Genomic DNA, 22,204 nt, shown 5'->3' on the forward strand with positions numbered 1-22,204 from the left:
TGTGTTGTGTTCTTGGGATGTACTAGTCTCTGTCTGTGTGTGTTACTGGGTTTGAAATACACAGGGATGCAGTGTTTGTTGAAGAACCTCCTCAGTTTCTCTGATACCACAGCCACATACGGGATGACTATGTTGTTTCTCTTCTTTTCTGTTTTTTGGTTTCCTTTCTGGAAGCAGCTGCCGTTTTCACAAAGGTTCAACTGGGGTAACCGCAAGTTGTGAGGGCGCCTCTAAAATGTTTGCGTTCTTCCCCTTGGGCCTGTGAGCTGGTGGGTACGTTATCAGCTCTATGTTGCAGAGTTCTGATAACTCCAAGCTTATGTTCCAGGGGGTGGTGGGAGTCAGTAGGTATTGATCTGTGTGAGTGGGTTTTCTGTATACCCCAATGTCCTCCTGTCCTTCTCCATATGGACGTCACAGTCTAAGAAAGGTAAACTATTGTCCTTCACTTCTTCTCTGGTGAACTTGATGTTTCTGTCCACTGAGTTTATATGTTCGGTAAAGGTTTGCACCTCTTTGGATTTGATTTTAACCCATGTGTTGTCCACATAGCAGAACCAATGGCTTGGTGTTATACCTTTGAAGGAGTTCAAAGCCTTGTCTTCTACCTCCTTCATGTAAAGACTATGACAAATAACCAAGTCCTGTTGCTTTTGACTGAAATTGCTGTGGAAATAACGATGACCTGGGCAAATTCACAGGCTTCTTTATGTGTATCTCCCCCAAATAAGTTCACTTTTAAAAAGAATGTTTTTTTATACTACAAATGTGCAAGTTTACCTATATTCCCGAGCTTAACTTCCCTTCAAAGTGTACTGACACTTGCAACCCTAAACATGACTAATTCATGTGTATAGTGTGTGCATTTCACAAACTTTACATGACATGGGATAGATCACGTTGATTGTTCCACACTTACACACACTTCCAAACTAAAACGGATGACTGGGTTTATCTGTTTCATGCAGACTACAAGCTCTGTCTATGGCCCTATTCGGATTAGTTTTACGCAGGGTAAGGTCATTTTTAACGGAGGTTTTCGTCCCGTTTGAATGCGCCATGTCAGTAATTACTGTGGAGAATGTCAGTAAAAGTTACGGAGATTTTTAGCTTCTGTAAAACGGTCTGGAAATAATAACTCAGGTAAAACTAGTCCTGTCTAAATAGGACCCTCTGTAAAACATAAGCTGAAATACTGTCAATACGTAGTTTCCATGTTATTTTGAGCATGGAGGCACTTGAAGAGGCACTCTTTTGTCCTTTAGTTTTGTGTTTAGTTAGTTTTGTGATATCAGGAGGCAACGTCGCACGCACATGGAGGTGACGGCAGTGTGTAAATCGACTAACCTGTCCCACCTCTGGGAAAATACAGGGATTTGTTAATCCGTGTGTATCGGCTATTTCTATTTCAGACGTCCTGAGGTAAGACTCCGCTATGAAAACGTGTCAGGGGTGAAAAGGGTGAGGGGGGGGCGCAATATTCTCCCCCTAAAAGCATCAATCTGATGCATTTTGAGAGAAAAATGAACAATTTTGAGTATATATTGGAGCAGGACTATTCAATTAATTTGGAATTGAGGCCGGTTGACAAAAATAACCCAAAACGAGGGTCCGGAAAATATAAGCGTCACATTAATGGATATTGTAAAACACTATAGCGACTGCGAGTGCATATATTGTCTTTATTTTATCAATATAAATACCAATAGGCCTCAAAGTGTAACAGCTGATCAAAACAAGTAGTGATAGGACAACTCAAAGTGCAACAAGCTTGTCAAAAAACAATCCTTAAATGAACAAACCTGTTAACCAGAGGTTTTCACTTAATTATTGGACTAAAGTACAAGTATGAAGCCCTTGTCCTTTACTTGAGTATTTTCTTATCATGCTACTTTATACCTCTACACCACTACAAATCAGTGGAAATATTTACTTTGGCTCCACTACATTTATCTGAAACAAAAAAAACTCCACTTTTTTTGCATTCTTCTGAAAATGCATGATCAACCTAAACTCTTTACACACTGATATGGTTGCAGAGTAAACACAGGCTTCACAGTGACAGAAACAAAAACTTCTCTGTCCATTCTCAGGTGAACTGACGGTTTTCTGTGTCAACCTTTCTATTTAGAAGAAAGAGACATTGATGTGGTGATTTAACCACGGATTTAACCAGACAGAAACAATTGTAATAACAACAACAGAGCGGAGCTTGGCGAGCTGTTGCCAAGAGGATTCAGAAACCCGCGAAGAAGAGAGTAGCGGATGCGTGCGGAGCATTGTGGCTGTCACCATGGCCATTCATAGAGTGCTTTGTTTGGTATGTGATGTCTTCTTGCCTGTTGTCACCAGACTGATTCGCAAATGCATGTTAGTCTGTAACAATACACATATTTGTACCGAACTGTCAAGGTAGAGGCCCTTCTGGACGGGTACAGAGGTGGGCCATACATAGAGTTAAGATGGCGATTATACAGTCTTGTTTTGAGGTGCGGAACTCTAAACCTCAGAGTTCCCCCCGGACCATTTAGCCTCCGGCTTGGCTCGCATGTGCACAGTAGCAGCCTGCAAGTGAGAGTAGCAGGCAGCGGCCGGGCATCTGCAGTAGAACCGCAGCACAGGACGCCCCCGCCCACCCACTAGCCTGGCTGTGTGGATCGATGGCTAGCGAACAGAGAGCGAACTGCGTGCCGAACGACAACATTAAACTGGAGCTTGCAGAAGTCCCCCTGTCATACAAATTCCAAGTTAATTATGAACATGTACACACATTTAAAAAGGCATCATCTAGGTGTTATTGTCACTGTACACACAGAGAAAAACCAAGCTGTGCAAACCCAGCTCCCGACACTATTTCAACAACCCCTACCTGGGAATTCCATGGTAAATGCCATGACCTAAGTTAATACTGGAGTTGCAATTATTTAAGAAGTATTTTTTTTATTGGAGGATTGCAGAAATATTTTTTAATATTTATTATACATTTTATTTGTATGTTTTATACTGACATCTAAAACTGTTTCACTGTTGTGTTTAATTGTTTACTAATTAAACGTATGCTCGTTCTGACAAACATGCAGTTTCCTTCATTTTCCCCCTTAACTATTAACCATATCGTACTGTACTGTACCGTGACTTTAAAACTGAGGTACGTTCGAACCGTGACTGTAGTGTACCGTTGTACATTGTACACTCCTAGTCTGGAACCTCTCAATTCATTTTTAATTTCCAAGGGGCGTAATCAACAGTGCAAACCTAAATGCCTCTTAACGCAATTAGATAGACTTACAGCCAAACAGAGCAACAAATCGACGTAGCACTGAGCGACACATGTAAGCTTGGGCGATGATTGGTCCGTTTAGGTAATACAGTAACATAATCTTGATTCACATTTCATCATCGCTGCAGATGACACTACGGTCATTGAGGCTGATGACCGTAGTGTCATCCGCATCAGTGTGTACTCAAAATTGTCAAATTCCTTGGTCGACATATAGCAGAGGACCTCTCCTGGACTGCCAACACATATGCGGTATGTGTTGGCAGTTCAGGAGTTCAGGAGAAGCCCCTAAAAAAGGCCGGACAGTGACTCCACATCCTAAGGATACTTAGGAACTGTCTGGGGGAGAAACTGTTAGTGGCTTTTTACTGTCGCACCATCGAGAGCGGCCTAACGTACTGCATTATGGCTTGGCATGCCAACTGCCCCAGGGCAGTCACTGCAGGCCCCTCACACCCAGGACAGCACCTGTTCAACCTACTGCCCTCTGGCAGGAGGTACAGGTGCCTCAAGACCAAGACTATAAGACTCAGAAAGAATTCTTTCCCTGATCCATCAGGTCCCTGAACTCATATAGGGTGTGTGCGCTATGATGTGTAAATTATGTATATATATATATATATATATATATAATTTATATATATATATATATATATATGCAATGACAATACATATTCTATTTTATGTGGCTGATGTCATTTAACCCTGACACAACAACACAGTTGTCTAACTCGCCACAGCTCTGTATCATGCATTTGCTAAGCAATGCCTACTTTTAAACAATCCAATAAAATCTGAAGGATTAGATTTCAATATACTAAACCTGGGCCACATGATCTGTTTCACTCGATAAGACATTGCGTTACTGACGCTACAGACATTCTAGTTTTTGTACTTTATTGTTGGTTCTAATGGTCTCTTTTAAAATAATGGTGGTGCATTACTGACATATTTACATTCAGATTTGTTTTCTTCATTTCATGTTTAATGTCTAAAAATTTAACTTTCTGTATTTATTTTGTTTTTCCTGCTATTGAAAATGTTTTACACCATGACCCCTATACCTGAGGCTTAATACTGAACTGGGAAATTGTATACCGTTACACTCTTACTCAATGTGCACATGTAATGATAAGTGTCCTACTGTTAATAACATAAATCAGCTAACAGCCTTAGTCCATGCATCAAATTACCCACATTAATGTGTCCCACACTGCTCCAAAATGTATTTTCTGACATCCAGCGCTGTCCCCATTCCTTTCATCCGTATTTCTGCTTGTACTAAAAGCTCTGACCCTCAAAAAGTTTAATAAAAATTACTTTTTAAAAGTTAATGGATGTAAAGAGACCAACAGGGGGAGAAGAAAAATAGCCACGCTTTCTCTAAGTCCCCTATGCATGAGAGGCAAGGGCAAGCTCAAATGCAGAGAACTGGTCCACTAATTTAATCCCGATACTCCTTAACTTCTGCAGCCAAGCCAGAGAGGTAACAGAGAGGACAGGGCCTTGAGTTAGGTTTGTCTCATCTGTGTCACCTGATCTGATTGGATTCAGCTTAAAATGGGTTATTGAAAGACTCCTCAACATTGGAGGAAACGTATTAAATTTAAAATAGATTAACTCAATTCTGTGAATAAGAAGGTGACGCCAGATAAGAATATTAACTCATGTTCTGCTTCTGCCAACTACACAGAGGACACAGAGACATACGGCCACTAATGTGTGTTACTCCAGGACCAGCTGAATGTTTTTAATGGACATGCAACACATGTAATATATATGAACATTATATGGTTGGTATCATATGGAGTGACACACAGGAAAGAGCCATATCAGAGAACAGCAACCCCCACCAGCCAAGCCAAGCCAAGCCAGCTCCACCCGGTCACCAGGAAGCCCAGTGGTCCAGCTGTACCTGTGACGATGATCTTGGGGACATCCAGAATGGTGCCGAATGATGCCGTTTTACGGTGGCCTCGTTTATACTGGGGACGTGCTGCGAAAACACACACAGACACGCACATACAGCTGGGAACACAACAAGCATGCAGACCAAGACACATTGGGGGCGCACAGCTTGAAATGTGGGCCGTGCACATGCAGAGCATACAGTGTACGTGCAGAGCATACAGTGTACATGCACACCGTCCGTTCCATACACCGTGGAGAGGTACAGCATAGATTGCCAGCAGCCATGGCTCTACTGTGTCAGCACAAAAAAATGCAGGCATTTAGCTCTATTGCTGTTTGGATTAAAAGTTCAACAAGGCAATCTAATCACAGAGAGAGTGGATGCTTGAAATAACAAAAACCTGACATACTTCATGTGCTCAAATCTATGTGTCAAGCTCCTGTTGTTTATTTCACCACAACAACATTGGTTGAGTCTGCTGCTTTCTGTCAAAGCCTTTAAAGGAGGGTAGATGGTTTACTGCTATTGTTTAGGGGAATATACATGTGTTTGTGTGAGAAATCAATCTTCACCTCAAAGTTAGGAAAAAGATCCTGACACTCTTGTGGACTTGGAGAGGCCTGATTCCAACAAGACTCGCCTTGACAATAACATTGCATGCCTGAACAACTTTCTTATTAAATAGAAAACTCAAAATCTCATACAAGCATGCCAATTTGCCTTGATAAGCTTGTCTTCCTGCTTCCATGTGTTGTTGTGTGTGCTGTGTAATGACTGGCATTACCTGTCGGTGCAAATGGGATCTTGGGCTCTAGCTCTGACAGGTCAGCACTCATTCTTTTGCTGTTAGATGATGCCAGGCACTGTGTTCGTGCAGGAAGGCTCTCAACACTGCCCCCCCTGGATAGAGGCAGACTCCTCAATGGGTCTGCCTGAGAGAACAAAAGAAAAACTGTTTTGGCTGTATTTGTTTTATCTTGTAACTAAATCCATAACTATTATAACAGATCAAATTCCAATGGCACTGATCAAAATGAAGAGTAATAATGAAGAATTGATTTACCTTTGGCTTGAAGTAAGGAGCAAACTGAGGCGTAATCTTGATAGTGTCGTTGCTCCCTTGAGAATCACTGTGCTCCATGTTTGCGTCGCTTTTGTTGCTTGCGCTGGTGCCAGTGTAGTCCACATATGAACCTGTTATTCCCCAGGATGCAGGATTTCAGTTTCATTGGTTTTTATCTCAATTGTCATTAATCTCAAATTTTACACAACATTTTCTGCTTGTATTTGAGGGTTTACAAGACTGTAAACATTTAAATTAACTCATGATAATTACAGGACAGACTAATGTCGTACAAATGTGCAATGGATTGATAAGTTCAGACAGATATATGGTTGACAGAGGTGCCAAGTCCTGTATTCACTAAACAACAGACTTTTGTCCACTCTAGTCTGCATTTCTGCTACCACAAGAAGTCTCTAGTCTGGTTTCGACCTCTTGGTCAGTGACATGATTTAATGGGTTGTAATTCAGTGACATATCTGTGTAAGTATGTCACCCACAACAGACCCTTTTACAGCCGACGTCATCAAGAATATGTCTGCGGATGTTGGCAAAACAAGTGGCGTTTTGCCCCAGCCATCTAGACGAGTTAGCCGCAATTAAACACTGAGTTAAAAATGTTATAAGCATCAAAATAATTGTGAAGTGTTCAGTTGTCCTATTCGATATTTCAACAGTAGACTCAAGTACTAATAATATCAGCATCACTACCATTTCAGAGCAAACGATGTTTCAATTTAATGACTGAGCTTGTTCACTGGTGACTTGCGGCTGAATGCGTCTGTGGTTGCTCATAGTTACTTACATAAATGGTTGGATAAGAATAAACACAGATGAGTATGTATTTTACACCTTTACAAGGCCATCTACATGTTTTGTTTGCGTTTTCACCAGCTGCCATCACTTTGAGCACCCACAATGCATTCAGCTCCCTTAAATGAGTACTACTTTAACATAAACTTCCTGTACTGGTGCATCCCAATAGTTAGAGGATGACTTTTGTACCTGTACTAGTTGCAGAGTTGCTCTGTCCATCATCTGAATACTGGTATGGATATTGCAGTGGTTCGTCAGATCCTGGGAAATACTGCCAAAAGATAAAAAAGGAAATGTGAGTAAGGCTGGATTCAATTATGACCATCATTCAAATGTTTTTTTACTGATTGATGTGGATCACATTTTCAGGTTGGAAAATCCATCAGAAAAAAAGTCAGATACCTGATATTAACTGATTAACTTAAATTCAGGCAGAGTGACTGCAAATGCACACATTACATTGCACAAATGTTTTGGTTTGGTTGGTCTAGGCTGGTTTGACAATGGCCACCTAAACACTAGTGTGAACCAAAAAAATGGGCAGGTAGGTTTCAGTCCCAATTGGACTCGATTAATTAATGGCATGACAGCAAAGCAGGATTGGAGTCTGTAGACTTAGAGATCTGTAATTTTAGCTTGAATCTAAAAGCTAAACTGCTATTAAATTAGGGGTGGAACGGTTCACAAAATCCACTGTTCGGTTCATATCACGGTTTTGGGGTCACGTCTTTCGGTTCGGTTGTTTTATTCTATTTCTTTTCTTTTTTCTTTTTTCTATTTGAAACTTCTGGCTAGGGATAGACGTAAATATGGTAGGATTGTTATTCACGTCGGCGGTAATGACACCCGATTACGTCAATCGGAGGTCACTAAAATTAATGTGCAGTCGGTGTGTTCTTATGCAAAAACTATGTCGGACTCCGTAATTTTCTCTGGTCCCCTGCCCAACTTGACTTGCGATGACATGTATAGCCGCATGTCATCATTCCGTCGCTGGCTGTCTGGATGGTGCCCGGTAAATAATGTGGGCTTCGTAGATAATTGGCAGTCTTTCTGGGGAAAACCTGGTCTTATTAGGAGAGATGGTATTCATCCTACTTTGGAGGGTGCCGCTCTCATATCTAAGAACCTGGACGCAGTTGTTAGCGGTCTAAAACCATGACAACCCAGTGTTGGGATCAGGAAGCAGAGTCGCAGTTTAATACACCTCTCTGCGCTGCCCTTATCGCAGGTGCCCAGGAAGCAGAGTGGCAGTCTTACACACCTCTCTGCGCTCCCTGTGGAGCATTTTCCAGCTCAGTTTAGTATACAAACACTGTCTGCCCCACGATCATTTAAATTAAACAGATCAAAAATGAACAGAAGAGGAGCTATAAAGAAAAACTTGATACAAATCAACGCAAAATCTGCGACAATGCAACAATATCAGAAAATAAAATGTGGACTTTTAAACATTAGATCTCTCTCATCTAAAGCTGTATTAGTAAACGATCTGATATCAGACAACCATATTGATTTACTCTGTCTGACCGAAACCTGGCTGCGTCCCGAAGAATATGTTAGCCTAAATGAATCCACTCCTCCCAGTCATATTAATACTCATATTTCTCGAGGCAGTGGTCGAGGAGGAGGCGTTGCAGCTATTTATAATTCAGGCCTATTAATAAACCCTAAACCTAAACTAAATTATAATTCATTTGAAAGTCTTGTTCTTAGTCTTTCACATTCAACCTGGAAAACTGTGCAGCCAATTATATTTGTTATAGTGTACCGTGCTCCCGGTCCCTACTCTGAATTTCTGTCCGAATTCTCAGAGTTTCTGTCAAATTTAGTCCTTAAATCCGACAAAGTAATAATTGTAGGTGATTTTAATATTCATGTGGACAGCGATAATAATAGTCTCAGTATCGCGTTTATCTCTCTATTAGATTCGATTGGTTTTAGTCAGAGTGTACATAAACCTACTCACTGTTTTAATCACACCCTCGACCTTGTTTTGGTTTATGGTGTGGAAATTGATGACTTAATAGTCTTTCCACAGAATCCTATTTTATCAGACCATTATTTAATAACTTTTGAATTCATATTACAGGACTACTCACCACTGGGTAAAAGTGTCTACACCAGATGTTTATCTGATAGTGCTATAACTAAATTTAAGGAAGCGATTCCATCTGCATTTACTTTAATGCCTCATCCTAATATTCAAGACTCCTGCACTAACGTTAGTTTCTCTGAAATTGATCACCTTGTTGAAAGTGTTGCAGGCTCTCTAAGAACAACACTTGACTCTGTTGCTCCTTTAAAAAAGAAGATAATAAAACAGAGGAAGTTAGCTCCGTGGTATAACTCACAAACCCGTGAATTAAAACAAATATCGCGAAAGTTGGAAAGTAAATGGCGCTCCACTAAACTGGAGGAATCTCACTTAGTTTGGCAAGAAAGTCTTAAAACCTATAGGAAGGACCTCCGTAATGCCAGAGCAGCCTATTACTCATCTTTAATAGAGGAGAATAAGAACAATCCTAGATTTCTTTTTAGCACTGTAGCCAGGCTGACAGAGAGCCACAGCTCTATTGAGCCATGTATTCCTATAACCCTCAGTAGTAACGACTTCATGACCTTCTTTAATGACAAAATTATAACTATTAGAGACAAAATCAACTCGCTTGGCACCATTTGTTCATCAAACCCAGGAACCTTACAAACTGTACGACCTGAAATATTCTTGGACTGCTTTTCTACAGTCGACCTTAACAAATTAACCTCTACTATTTACGCATCAAAACCTTCTACTTGTCTTCTAGACTCTATTCCAACTAGGTTACTTAAAGAAGTGTTACCTTTAATTAGCACTCCTGTATTAGATATGATTAACATGTCTTTGTCAGCAGGTTATGTACCACAGTCTTTTAAAGTAGCTGTAATTAAACCTCTTCTTAAAAAGCCCAGTCTTGATCCTGAGGTACTAGCCAACTATAGACCTATATCTAACCTTCCTTTTCTCTCTAAGATCCTCGAGAAATTAGTTGCCAATCAGTTGTGTGACTTTTTACATAATAATGAGTTATTTGAGGATTTCCAGTCAGGATTTAGAGCAAATCATAGCACTGAGACAGCACTGGTGAAAATTACTAACGACCTTCTAATAGCTTCAGACAAAGGACTTGTCTCTGTACTTGTCTTACTAGATCTTAGTGCTGCCTTCGACACTATTGACCATCACATCCTGCTACACAGACTAGAGCATCTGATCGGCATTAAAGGAACCGCACTGAGCTGGTTTAAGTCATATTTATCAGATAGATCTCAGTTTGTACATGTTAATGACAAATCCTCCATGCACACTAAAGTTAGTCACGGAGTCCCACAGGGTTCTGTCCTTGGACCGATTCTTTTCACCTTATATATGCTTCCCTTAGGAATTATTATAAGGAAGCAGTCCATAAATTTTCATTGTTATGCTGATGATACACAATTATATTTGTCAATCAAACCAGAAGAAACCCATCAGTTAGATAAACTTCAAATGTGCATTAAGGAAATAAAAAGCTGGATGACCTGCAATTTTCTGATGTTAAACTCAGACAAAACTGAAATTATTGTACCTGGCCCCAAAGGCCACCGAAACTCAATAGCTAAAGATATTGTTACTCTGGATGATGTAGTGTTGTCCTCCAGCACCACAGTAAGGAATCTGGGTGTTATTTTTGATCAGGATATGTCCTTCGATTCTCACATAAAACTAACAACAAGGACTGCATATTTTCACCTGCGTAATATTGCAAAAATTAGGAACATTGTGTCTCAGAAAGATGCAGAGAAACTTGTTCATGCATTTGTTACTTCTAGGCTGGACTATTGCAATTCCTTATTATCAGGCTGCTCCAATAAGTCTGTTAAGAGTCTCCAGTTGGTCCAAAATGCTGCAGCTCGTGTACTAACTAAAACAAATAGAAGAGAACATATTTCTCCTGTATTAGCTTCTCTGCACTGGCTACCTGTAAAATCTAGAATAGAATTTAAAATCCTTCTCCTTACGTACAAAGCTCTTATTGGTCAGGCTCCGTCGTATCTTAAAGAGCTCATAGTACCGTATCACCCAACTAGATCTCTGCGCTCTGAGAATGCAGGGCTACTCGTCGCTCCTAGAGTCTCCAAAAGTAGAATGGGAGGCAGAGCCTTCAGCTACCAAGCTCCTCTCCTGTGGAACAAACTCCCAAATGTTATTCGGGAGGCAGACACTGTCCCCTTATTTAAAAGTAAACTTAAAACTTTCCTTTTTGATAAAGCTTACAGCTAGGGCTTACGATAAGACTTTATTCTGCTTAATGATGCTGCTATAGGCCTAGTCTGCCGGGGGATAATACTTTTCCTGATACTCTGAGCTTCTCTCCTCTCTGTCTGAATCATTCATGTCCCATCAATGCATGTTATTGATTCAGCTTCTTCCCCGGAGCTGTTTGTGCTTTGTCGTCTCGCAGGTCTCTGCTGATCGTGGTGGTGCTTGCTGCCGTGGTCCTACATGACGCTTCCTGCTGCTATTGTCACTGTTACTCATATATACTATCACTAGTTTAATAAACTATAAAATTTGTAGCTGTATTGTAGCTGCTATTGCCACTACTCATCATTGATCATGTTTGCCACCATAATTATTATCATTTTCATATTCTGTCACCTCAGCTGTGCTTGTTTCTACTATTCTGTTGTATTAACTGCCTTAACATATACGTCATATTCACATTACTATAAATATTATAGTTACTGTTAGGCTTTGCTTGCATCTCTGGAAGTGTGTCTGTCTGTCTCTCCCTGTCCATCTGTGTGTCTTTTCTCTCTTTCTCTCTCCTTTTCTTCCTCCCCAACCGGTCAAGACAGATGGCCGTCCTCCACAGAGCTGGGTCTGTCTGACGTTCCTGCCTGTTATAGGGAAGGTTTTCGTTGCCACTGTACTCTACAGAGGAATTGTTGGGTCTATGTAAATCATAAATAAGTCATTGAGTGTGGTCTTTACCTACTCTGTAAAGTGTCCTGAGATAACTTTTGTTATGATTTGACACTATAAATAAAATTGAATTGAATTGAATTGTTTACCTTCATTAGATGAGTCATGATTTTCACTATCTCCTCCATGGAAGGCCTCTGAGAGGGGTCTTTAGACCAGCAGCGAGTCATCAAACTCTCAATGGGCTTGGGCAAATTTTTGATTAAAGGAGGTCTTGTGCCTGAATGTGTAAAAAAAAAAAAAAGATTGCTCACAGTCAAACGAACAAATAACGTTTGGCATTGCACCTATGAGAGTAAATCTGTGTCATCGGCTTTTGAAATTAAAAAACCATTGAATTTCTAGCACTGAATATTTATGCATTGAAATTATTTATCTGAACGATTTAACTCTGAATTTAACTTAAGTTCACAAATTCAACGTTAAAAAATTCAACATGCCAAATGCAGCTGCAAAATTCAACGTATAAAATTCAGTGTTGATATCTGGGATACCCAAGAAAAAGCAATCAATTCTAGATACTAGATCAGGTGTATGTGGTCAAGCAAGGAGAGCTGTGACAGGGTGGCTGCTAGTTGGCTAATTCAACCACAAACTATGGATAAATAAACGTGATCTATGATTCCACCATGCTTTCGTGCTACACTGGTTAGTTTCTGATTCAAAGTGAAGTTTAAAGTCAGAGTCAGTCAAACTGAACCCTGCCAGATTTGTCACACAGCCTCAAACATCTTAATGATTATTTTCAAGCCACATCTCATAATTATCAAGGGAGGTTCCCAAAAGCTATGGCTATATTGACCACTGCATTACAGCTCCCTACAACTTTACACATTAGTGAACTCTAATGCAGTGGTCACTATAGCCCTAGCTTTTAGGAACCCCCCTAGATAATTACGTTTGGTTATTTTCTAAGATGAGATCAAGGTAACCAGTTGTTTTAGGTCAACCCAATACAAAATGTTACCGGGATGGTGACGTAGTTAATGATTATGTAACTGGCAAAAATTGCTCAAGTGGCTCACTGCGTAGAGCAGTGGCCTGTAAAGCTTATGTGTTTTGATCTGATGAAATCGAATCCAGCTGGACGTGATCTTACAAACATATTTTTCTGAAAAGTATTTTTCAAAGGTGGTATAAGTGTGCACTTATACAAACATATCTGCCACAGTAGATATGAGATGCAGCTTGAAAATCATCGGTAAGATGTTTAAGAAATGAGTGATGATTCAGTGCTCTACTCGTAAGCATGGACCAGAGAAGCAAATCTGCTCCTGTCCGAAACAGTTTGCCACTACGGGAGTCTACCTCAGCCCGCTAGAGCTGCAACTGCAGGTGGATCATAGATTAGTACGTTTATATATCCATAGTTTGTGGTTGAATTAGCCAACTAGCAGCAATCCCGTCAAAGCTCTCCTAGCTCGACCACATACACCTGTACTAGCATCTAGAATCGATTGCTTTTCCATGGGTTCCTAGATTTTACCACTGAATTTTGCAGCCTAATTTGGCCTGTTGAATTTATTAACATTGAATGTTTAACACTGAATCGTATACATAGTATTTTGCATCTGAATGTGGTATATTTAATTTTTTAAACGTTGGATTTTTAAACATTGAATTCTTTAATGTTGAATTTATGAACATTGAAAAATAGAGTTAAATTCAGAGGCAAAACATTCAGATACCTATTTCAATGGATAATAATCCGTGCTTAATGGCTTTTTAATTTCAAAATCCAATGACATATTTACTTCCATACACACCAGACAAACATATAGGGAGATCAAAATTAGAGAACAATGTATTAATACTTGATTTATTCTGAAAAAGTTATTCTTTATTGTCCATAATTTGATAGAATATCTGCTGTGGCTATTCCACTGCTGTCCTGTTGCTGTTTTTTACATAACTAATACACTTCAACAAAAACCTTTATTTTGTGAAAAATAAAGGTTTTTAGAGATCAGTAACCATTGGTTCAGAGGAGAGGATTTTAACAATGTTTTCTTCTATAGGATTCAAAAATGAATGGGAAGTGTAGAGGCCACAACTTTGAATGACTTCAGCACATCTGCACTCACAGGACATCACATTTCTCACACTGCTCTGGTTTGATCTGGGTCCATATTTCTTCACACTCTTCAACAGTTCAGTAACTGTAGTGGGTTTCTTAGACATTACTTTGTTGCCAAGGATTTTCCAGAGATCATCTATGGGGTTTAGATCTGGCCTCTGGGCTGGCCATTTCACTGTTTCAATATTCTTAGCTTCAAGGAACTGCTTCACCTGTTTTGCAGTGCGACCAGGGACATTGTCTTGTATAAAAATTGTGAGACAAATGTAGTGAATGTATTGCATGTTGCTGAAGGAGGTTCACATAAACATTTTCATTCATCCTGCCATGTAGCTGTACAAGAGGCCCAACTCCTGCTGCAGAAAACATACCCCAAACCATGACACTTCCTCCTCTAAATGTAACTGACTTCTTTACACACTTTGGGTTCAGTCTTACCCAGTCCTACGCCCAACATGTTTCCCATCAGACACAAATAAACTGAAGTGCACCCTGGACCAGTTCTCCTCTGTCCACCCCTGCTCCTCAGCAAAGGCAAGTCTAGCTTTTTGATTCGTTCTGCTGATGAGAGGTTTGGTCACTGCGGCGTGGGCTTTCAGTCTAAAGAGTCTTAAACGATGAGACAGTGTGTGCAGAGACAGATCCTTGTCCTGTTCAGAATTGAACTGGAGACTAACTCCAGCTGCAGTGTTGAACTGAACTGTTGAAAATCACAGAGTGTGAACGCCCAACCTCTCTCTGATGGCTGAGAGGGTCATCCCTTTGGCATTCATCTGGATAACCTGCTGTCTCAGGGTATCAGTCTCCTTAGAGCAGCTTCCATCTTACAAAGTAACCAGGAGAGCTGCAGATAAATAGGGTGTGTCCAACAATGAAGTAAATTGTCACTAGGTGCAGATTAACACCAATAACTGGGAGGGATCGGAAAGGTTTCTCTAATTTTGATCACTGCTTTTTTCACAAAATAAAGGTTTTTGTTGAAGTGCCTTGGTTATTTGAAGAAAACAAAAACATGCTAGTACAGCAGTGGTTAGCCCGATAGATATTCTAACAAATTATGACAGTATTTCAGAATAATACTAATTTTCATCTGCCCTGTAAAAATATTGCAAATGTATGTTAAATCCCTGTGTCCACGGCACGCCTAGTGGGGAAAGCACTTCTGAGGACTCAGTGGCTGACAGCTGGACAACCCCCCCCCCACACACACACACAGACACCCCACCATCCACCCCACACACTCCCTCCCCCCCACACACACACACACACAGCCAGCCCACCCCCCACACACACACCACGCTACTGAACACACACCCACACGCACCGTTGTGCACAGCCCACATAATGCGAAAAGCTGGTCCTCCAATTTCATCGAAGGGCTTCCTGCGAGTGATCACCTCCCAGAGAATGATCCCCCAGCTGAACACATCACACTTCTCGCTGTAATTGCTGCCTGCAAGTACAGAAGAACTCATATCAACACATTGGTCCTTTACAAACATATCCGATACAGTATACATCACCATATAGCACGTGTCATATATATATATATATATATATACACATATATATATATATATATACATATATATATATACATACATATATATACATATATATATATATATATACATATATATATATACATATATATACATACATATATATACATATATATACATACATATATACATACATATATATACATATATACATACATATATATACATATATATATTAAATTTAAAAAAACAAGTAATTATAAATGATTTACTATATTAAAAATAAAAGCCCCACAGTAGGAACTCAATGCAACAAAAGTCAATACACCTTTCATTGTTGAGATTCAAATCTTTTATTTTCTCGATACTTCATATTTTCACCTTTATTTTGGAAGACAGACTCAATCCTCCTTGGCATGGAGGACACCAATGTTGCACAAATTTCTGGAGAGATGTTCTGCAATTCTTCAGAGACATTTTCTTCCAGCTACTCTTTGCTGGAGGGTTTTTTGCTCTACCTTTCTCTTTAAAATACCCCAAATGTGTTCTATTGGATTCCAGTCAGGTGACATATTTGGCCAGGTCATAGTTTTCACTTTTTCCTCCTTCCTTCCTCCAAAAGGAACTCTTGTGTGATTTTGGCAGTGTGCTTTGTGATCATTATCATGCTGGAATATTCTTCTTCTGCCAAGCTTCTGGAAACTGGGAGTCATCTTGTCAGCCAGTATTTTAGTATATCCATATGTATTCATGGTGCCATCTATAAATATCATCTCTCCAACACCTTTTGCACTTATGCAGGTTGTAGGTGCAACCCGCACCCAAAGATGATTGTTCATTTCTGGATTAACGTGAACTCTCAGTTTTATTATGAGAAGGCCTCGGCCTGCTCAGGCCAAAGGGACGACTAGGCCCAAAGCCTGGCTGCTTTTGTCTCTGAAACAAAGGCCTGCCATGCCTTCTCCCCCACAAATCACACCCAGGTGTGATTCCTCCAAGGGACCCCCAAACTGTTCATTGGCTGACTTGACCTCTGGCGATGACATCATCAGGGCCTATATAAAGTGTAGCACACAACCTGCACTTCCTCTTCCTCCCGATCTTTCTTCCGGATCCCACACTCAACTCGACGCGCTCCTGCAGATCCAGGAGACCAGCTGCCCGCTGTCCCCTCGGCCCTGGACCTGGCCTATGGCGTAGGATCACCAACTGGTTATCCTCAACTGAGCACAGCAAAGAGCGATCAGTTTCCTCTTTTGCCTAAGAGCAACGAATAAGACAAGAACCTTTCTGCAACTAGCTTCATTTCTTCAACCAGCTGCTGGCATCAAGCAACGCAAAACATCTCCCATCTCATGGACTGGTAACTAATCACCAACTGGGCATTACTACATGTTATAGGACTTTATGAACGGCTAGATACAATTGTAACTTTGTCAGAAGAACTAAGAACTGAGAGATCAGGCTTCTGGCCTTTGTGTAACTTAAATGTTCACACCTTCTCTGCAGGGGTCCAAGCCCCCACCTCTCCTCTTTGTCTCTCTCTCACACATGCACGCACACACGCACATGCTGGACGCCATCTGAGTAGTTATGTGCAGCAGAGCAAGCAAGGGTTTTTCTCTTGGACGCCATCCATAGAGGTTGACTTTATGCAATGTCCTTCACACTGTCTGAGCCGTCACAGAAACTCTGATTACCTTTGATAACCCCTGTGCCAAGTCTGAAGCACTTGCCCGTTTTCAGAGCTAGACTGTGCAAGTAGCGTACTGTTTGTGGCGTCATTTTAGGAGGACGGCCACTGAGGCTCTGATTAGTGGTGCGATGGCTCATTCTATACCTCCCGATTACTGCTGCAGCTGTGTTTCCACTACTTTTCCATCTTTGTGAAGTCGCACAATCAGATTTCAGTTTCAATTCCTCTGGCAATTCCTTTCCATGTGGAGCCATGATGCAAAGAAGCAGATGGACACAGACCATAGATCCAAAACTGAGAAAGTTCTGGTGTCATTTGATAACAATATTCATACAATTAGGCTAATTGGAAATCACAGGTATTCTCAATTTTGTTTCAGTGATCACCGGTTTTCTAAATTGTGTGTCAGTAATCACAGGTCTTTTAACTTTTGTCGCATTGCGTTTCTACTTTGAGGCCTCTATTTTCAATATAGTCTTTCTAAAGTTTTTGTTTTTGATTGTTCATAAGAGGAAATACTCTGCTTGTCAACTTAATAATACAAATACTGTAAGGTGATTCTGTTTTGAATCATTTGACATTTAAGAGAATTGCACAAGGGTTTATTCACTTCTGTTGTATACTGCAGGCAAAACACACACACACGTACGTTTTAGGCGTGAAAAAATGCTGTAAACTATGGAAGGAAAATGGACACATTGATAGTTTATTTTCATTAATTATCAAACATCTTGGAGAAAAAACCCAGATCTTCTGTGGATAGATGCTTCCTCAAATCCATCTGTAATCATGTAATCCCAGACAGACTGGATGATGTTGAGATCAGGACTTCTTGTTCATCTTTATGCTGAAGATAGCTGTTAATGACATTGGCTCTATGTTTGGGGTCATTGTCCTGCTGCAGAATACATTTCGGGCCAATCACACCCCTCCCTGATGGTGTTGCATGATGGATAAGCATCTGCCTGTATTTCTCAGCATTGAGTTCACCATTAATCCTGACTAAATCTCGAACTCCATTTACAAAACTGCAGCCCCAAACTTGCAAGGAACCTCCTCCATGCTTCACTTTTGCCTGGAGACACTCATTATTGTATCACCCTCCTTCCCTTCAGGGAACAAACTGCCTTCTGTTACAGCCAAATATTTCAAACTTTGACTCATCAATCCAGAAGCCCTGCTGCCATTTTCTGTACCCCAGTTCCTTTGCTTTCATGCACAGTTGACTCTCTTGACCTTGTTTCCATTTCGGATGTTTGGCTTTTTGGCTGCAACTCTTCCATAAAGACCACTTTTGTCCAGACTTCTCTGGCCAGTAGATGGGTGGGCCTGGGTCCCACTGGTTTCTGCCAGTTCCAAGCTGGACATCTTCCAATTTCGAAGGGAAATAAGCTTGATGTGTCTTTCATCTTCTGCAATAAAGGTACGTCCACACGATCGAAAACAACCTTTTTTGTTTTCAGGCTCCGATGAAGCAGGCTGTGTGTGGATAGTCAGCCAAAACGATACTAAAGTTGTGTGGTTACAGGAAAAGACGTCTTCATGTGGACAGGCTCTTAGTTTATTCATTCATTAATTTTCAACCGCTTGTCCCTGTCGGGTGGCTACACGGTGGTGTAGTGGTTAGCACTGTCGCCTCACAGCAAGAAGGCTACAGGTTCGCATCCCGGCCTGGGCCTTTCTGTGTGGAGTTTGCATGTTCTCCCCGTGTCAGCGTGGGTTTTCTCCGGGTACTCCGATTTCCTCCCACAGTCCAAAGACATGCACGTGTTAGGTTCATTGATGACTCTAAAATTTGCCCGTAGGTGTGAATGGTTGTCTGTCTCTGTACGTCTCTATGTGCCCTGTGATAGACTGGCGTCCTGTCCAGGGTGTACCCCGCCTCACGCCCAATGTCAGCTGGGATCGGCTCCAGCACCCCTGCGACCCCGACCCCGGGATAAGCGGTTGAAGATGAATGAATGAATGAATGTCCCTGTCGGGGTCGAGGGGGGGCTGGAGCCGATCCCAGCTGAGATCGGGCGTGAGGCGGGGTACACCCTGGACAGGAAGCCAGTCTATCACAGGGCACATCTATTTTTTGTTTGTTTTATCTATTTTTTATTTGTTTGGCTTAATGGAGGCTATCAAAGTCGAACTGCAATATGCATTTTCCCAGCACATTCTTGGAGTATTCATTATTTTTAATTGCAATGTGAAAGTAATAAACCCTCTCATTCTGGGCGGTGAGCACCTGACACAGGACAGCGGCGAGTGGGCGTGAGTCCAGTGCTAAGTGGTCACGCAGCTGGTTACTGAGTGATTTCTGATTTCCTGATAAGGGAATCTTTATCAAGTATTGTTGTTTTAACATAAATGTGTTTTGTTTGTACTCTTCTTTGACAACAGCTGACTGTATATTTAGAACTGTAGTTTCATTTTAACGGTGCTGTGTCAGACTGTCGGACTAAAGGCACAGCTATAATTAGCCGATCATTTATTTATTACACTGCAGCCTGTGTCGGAGTCACACACGGAGCGTGTCGTACATCTTGTGTGCGTAGACTGGTCTGTGTGTGTGTGTGTGTGTGTGTGTGTGTTTTACAGTTGTTTTCTGGTGGTTTCATGCAGAGAGAAACAGTCTGGCCACCCATGAAAAGGCACAGTGCGACTCCTTCGTCTCACTTCATCTTCACACACTCCTCAGCCTGTTCAGTGCATGATTTATGGCACCGCAAGATAAACAAGATTTGAAACGATTGTCTTTCTGACTGATAATGGTAATTCTCTGGTACATTTGAGATGAGAGCGAGGATGTGCCTGAAAAAGCACAGCAGCTTTTATTTCATCTCCATGTTCATGAGGGAGGCTGGACGAAAATAAGGGAGCATTTTTTACCAGGGAACAGCTCCTGTGTTGCTTAATTACTGGGCCTGTTATTGCAGAATTAAAGTGCACATCACAAACCTATACTAAAGTTGCTTCGCTGCTTACACTGATACAAATTAGCTGTAAAGAGTTCACAGAGAGGGCAAAAATGTGTTGTTTAATTGCACTTGAGACCTGTAACTTGCCTCCAAAAACAAGATAATGACTACTGTTTAATTCATCTTTCCTCCTGATCCCATGGCACCTAGAACATCTCATCTAGAAATACATTAGGCACCTGCCTCAATGAGAACACATTTCTCCCATCATCGTCTCCTGAGGGAAATAAAGCCACCAGTATCAGGCCATTCATCGTCTCACTATGCTTAGGAGACTACCATCAATAAAGCAGTGGACTGCTTTAAGACTGCTGATGATTAATGAAACATTTATGCCTCCACACTGTGACCACTAGGCTGCCATTAAGGGGAAAGGTGACAAAATAAAAGGTTGGTGCAAGAAAGAGCACATACAAATTGGTGAGCGGGTAGATTGTGGTGATTCTGAAGCAACTGGATACATGTGAACACTTTTTGGTTAAAAAAAACAACTACCGACAATATATGCATCCAGAGCTCTGCAGCTACTTGGAATGCCACTCATACTTGCCTTCAAATACCTCTGGGGCCATCCATGCTGCACTTCCTTTGTTGTTGGTCATGTGGGTCTGAATGTCGCATGCTGTTCCAAAGTCACATATCTTCAGCACAGTGCCACCTGCCACTAGAAGCAGACTGAAACAAAGAAAGCAAGAAATAAACCCCATTAGACGCTGACAATGCTTTGAACTTCAAATAATCAATATGAAAGTGAGGGTTACCCCCAGGTTGGGAAGCATTGATATATATATATATATATATATAAATAAATCGCAGTATATATCTACTGTGATTCCGCATCGAATGATACAGTAGTGTCATCCATGTGCTTCAAATTGCACAATATGTCAGCGTATTGACACAATCTCATCACAGGACATTAAAGAACAAGTGTAGGCTAGGGAGTAACTCTGGGAAGAATCATTAAGAGCATAGAAATAAACTCCTGAACAGTGACCCAAAGTGGACAACTTGTCACAAAGCATGACAGGGCTCCAGAATGTGACCAAAAATTTGAGAGTGTGCGACTAGATTTTTCATCTGGTGCACCCAGACGTCTCTCTATATCAATATGTAAGAGGCTAAACAGCAAAAGAGTGACAGATAAGACTGGAACAATATGTAAGCAGGGTAAGAAGAAAGTGCCATCAACACAGTTAAACAAACACGTAGCCTAACACGTGAGCCCTGCAGCTTTCATCAACATCAGGCTGCAAGTTTTAATCACAGTGTCGCACCTGAAGGACCCAAAGCCTCCCTATGTGACGAAGAGGAATTTCTCATCTTCAACCGCTTATCCTGGGTCGGGTCGCGGGGGCAGCAGCTTTAGCAGGGGACCCCAAACTTCCCTTTCCCGGGCCAAATTAACCAGCTCTAAGTGGGAGATCCCGAGGCGTTCCCAGGCCATTGTGGAGATATAATCTCTCCAGCTAGTCCTGGGTCTTCCCCGAGGCCTCCTCCCAGCTGGACGTGCCTGGAAAACCTCCCTAGGGAGGCGCCCAGGGGGCATCCTTACTAGATGCCCGAACCACCTCAACTGGCTCCTTTCAATGCAAAGGAGCAGCGGTGAGTTCCTCACGGAGGGCTGAACTTCTCACCCTATCTCTAAGGGAGACTCCAGCCCCCCTCCTGAGAAAAACCCATTTCAGCCGCTTGTAACCGCGACCTTGTTCTTTACGAGGAGGAATTTACTAAACCAAAATAGTTTTCATGTCTGCTCTATGGGAAGAAATCAACAGTGTTTAACTGATTCATTGCCTTTATTTCTCCACGCAGCGAGTGAGGCAGCAGGTGACACACAGACTGAGCTGATCAGTCAGTGTTGATACGGTTCATATAAAACAT

The 22,204-nt window shown here is 41.3% G+C and overlaps 1 protein-coding gene across 2 annotated transcripts in view; it reads right to left on the minus strand.

Moving 5' to 3' along the window:
• The window catches only part of map3k7 (mitogen-activated protein kinase kinase kinase 7), a 62,701-nt gene that overhangs the window by 16,815 nt on the left and 23,682 nt on the right, over positions 1–22,204 (minus strand). Inside the window, exons 7-13 of one of the 2 annotated variants that reach the window (XM_083934111.1) lie at positions 20,867–20,995; positions 15,481–15,605; positions 12,169–12,299; positions 7,261–7,342; positions 6,256–6,386; positions 5,977–6,124; positions 5,196–5,276 (exon numbers count right to left, since the gene is read on the minus strand). In XM_083934111.1, coding sequence (XP_083790237.1) covers positions 5,196–5,276; positions 5,977–6,124; positions 6,256–6,386; positions 7,261–7,342; positions 12,169–12,299; positions 15,481–15,605; positions 20,867–20,995 — 827 coding nt within the window. The remainder of the gene's footprint in view (positions 1–5,195; positions 5,277–5,976; positions 6,125–6,255; positions 6,387–7,260; positions 7,343–12,168; positions 12,300–15,480; positions 15,606–20,866; positions 20,996–22,204) is intronic. The other variant, XM_083934112.1, reaches the window with a different exon arrangement.

This window comes from Echiichthys vipera, assembly GCF_963691815.1.
Source record: "Echiichthys vipera genome assembly, chromosome: 19".
Lineage (NCBI taxonomy): Eukaryota > Metazoa > Chordata > Actinopteri > Perciformes > Trachinidae > Echiichthys > Echiichthys vipera.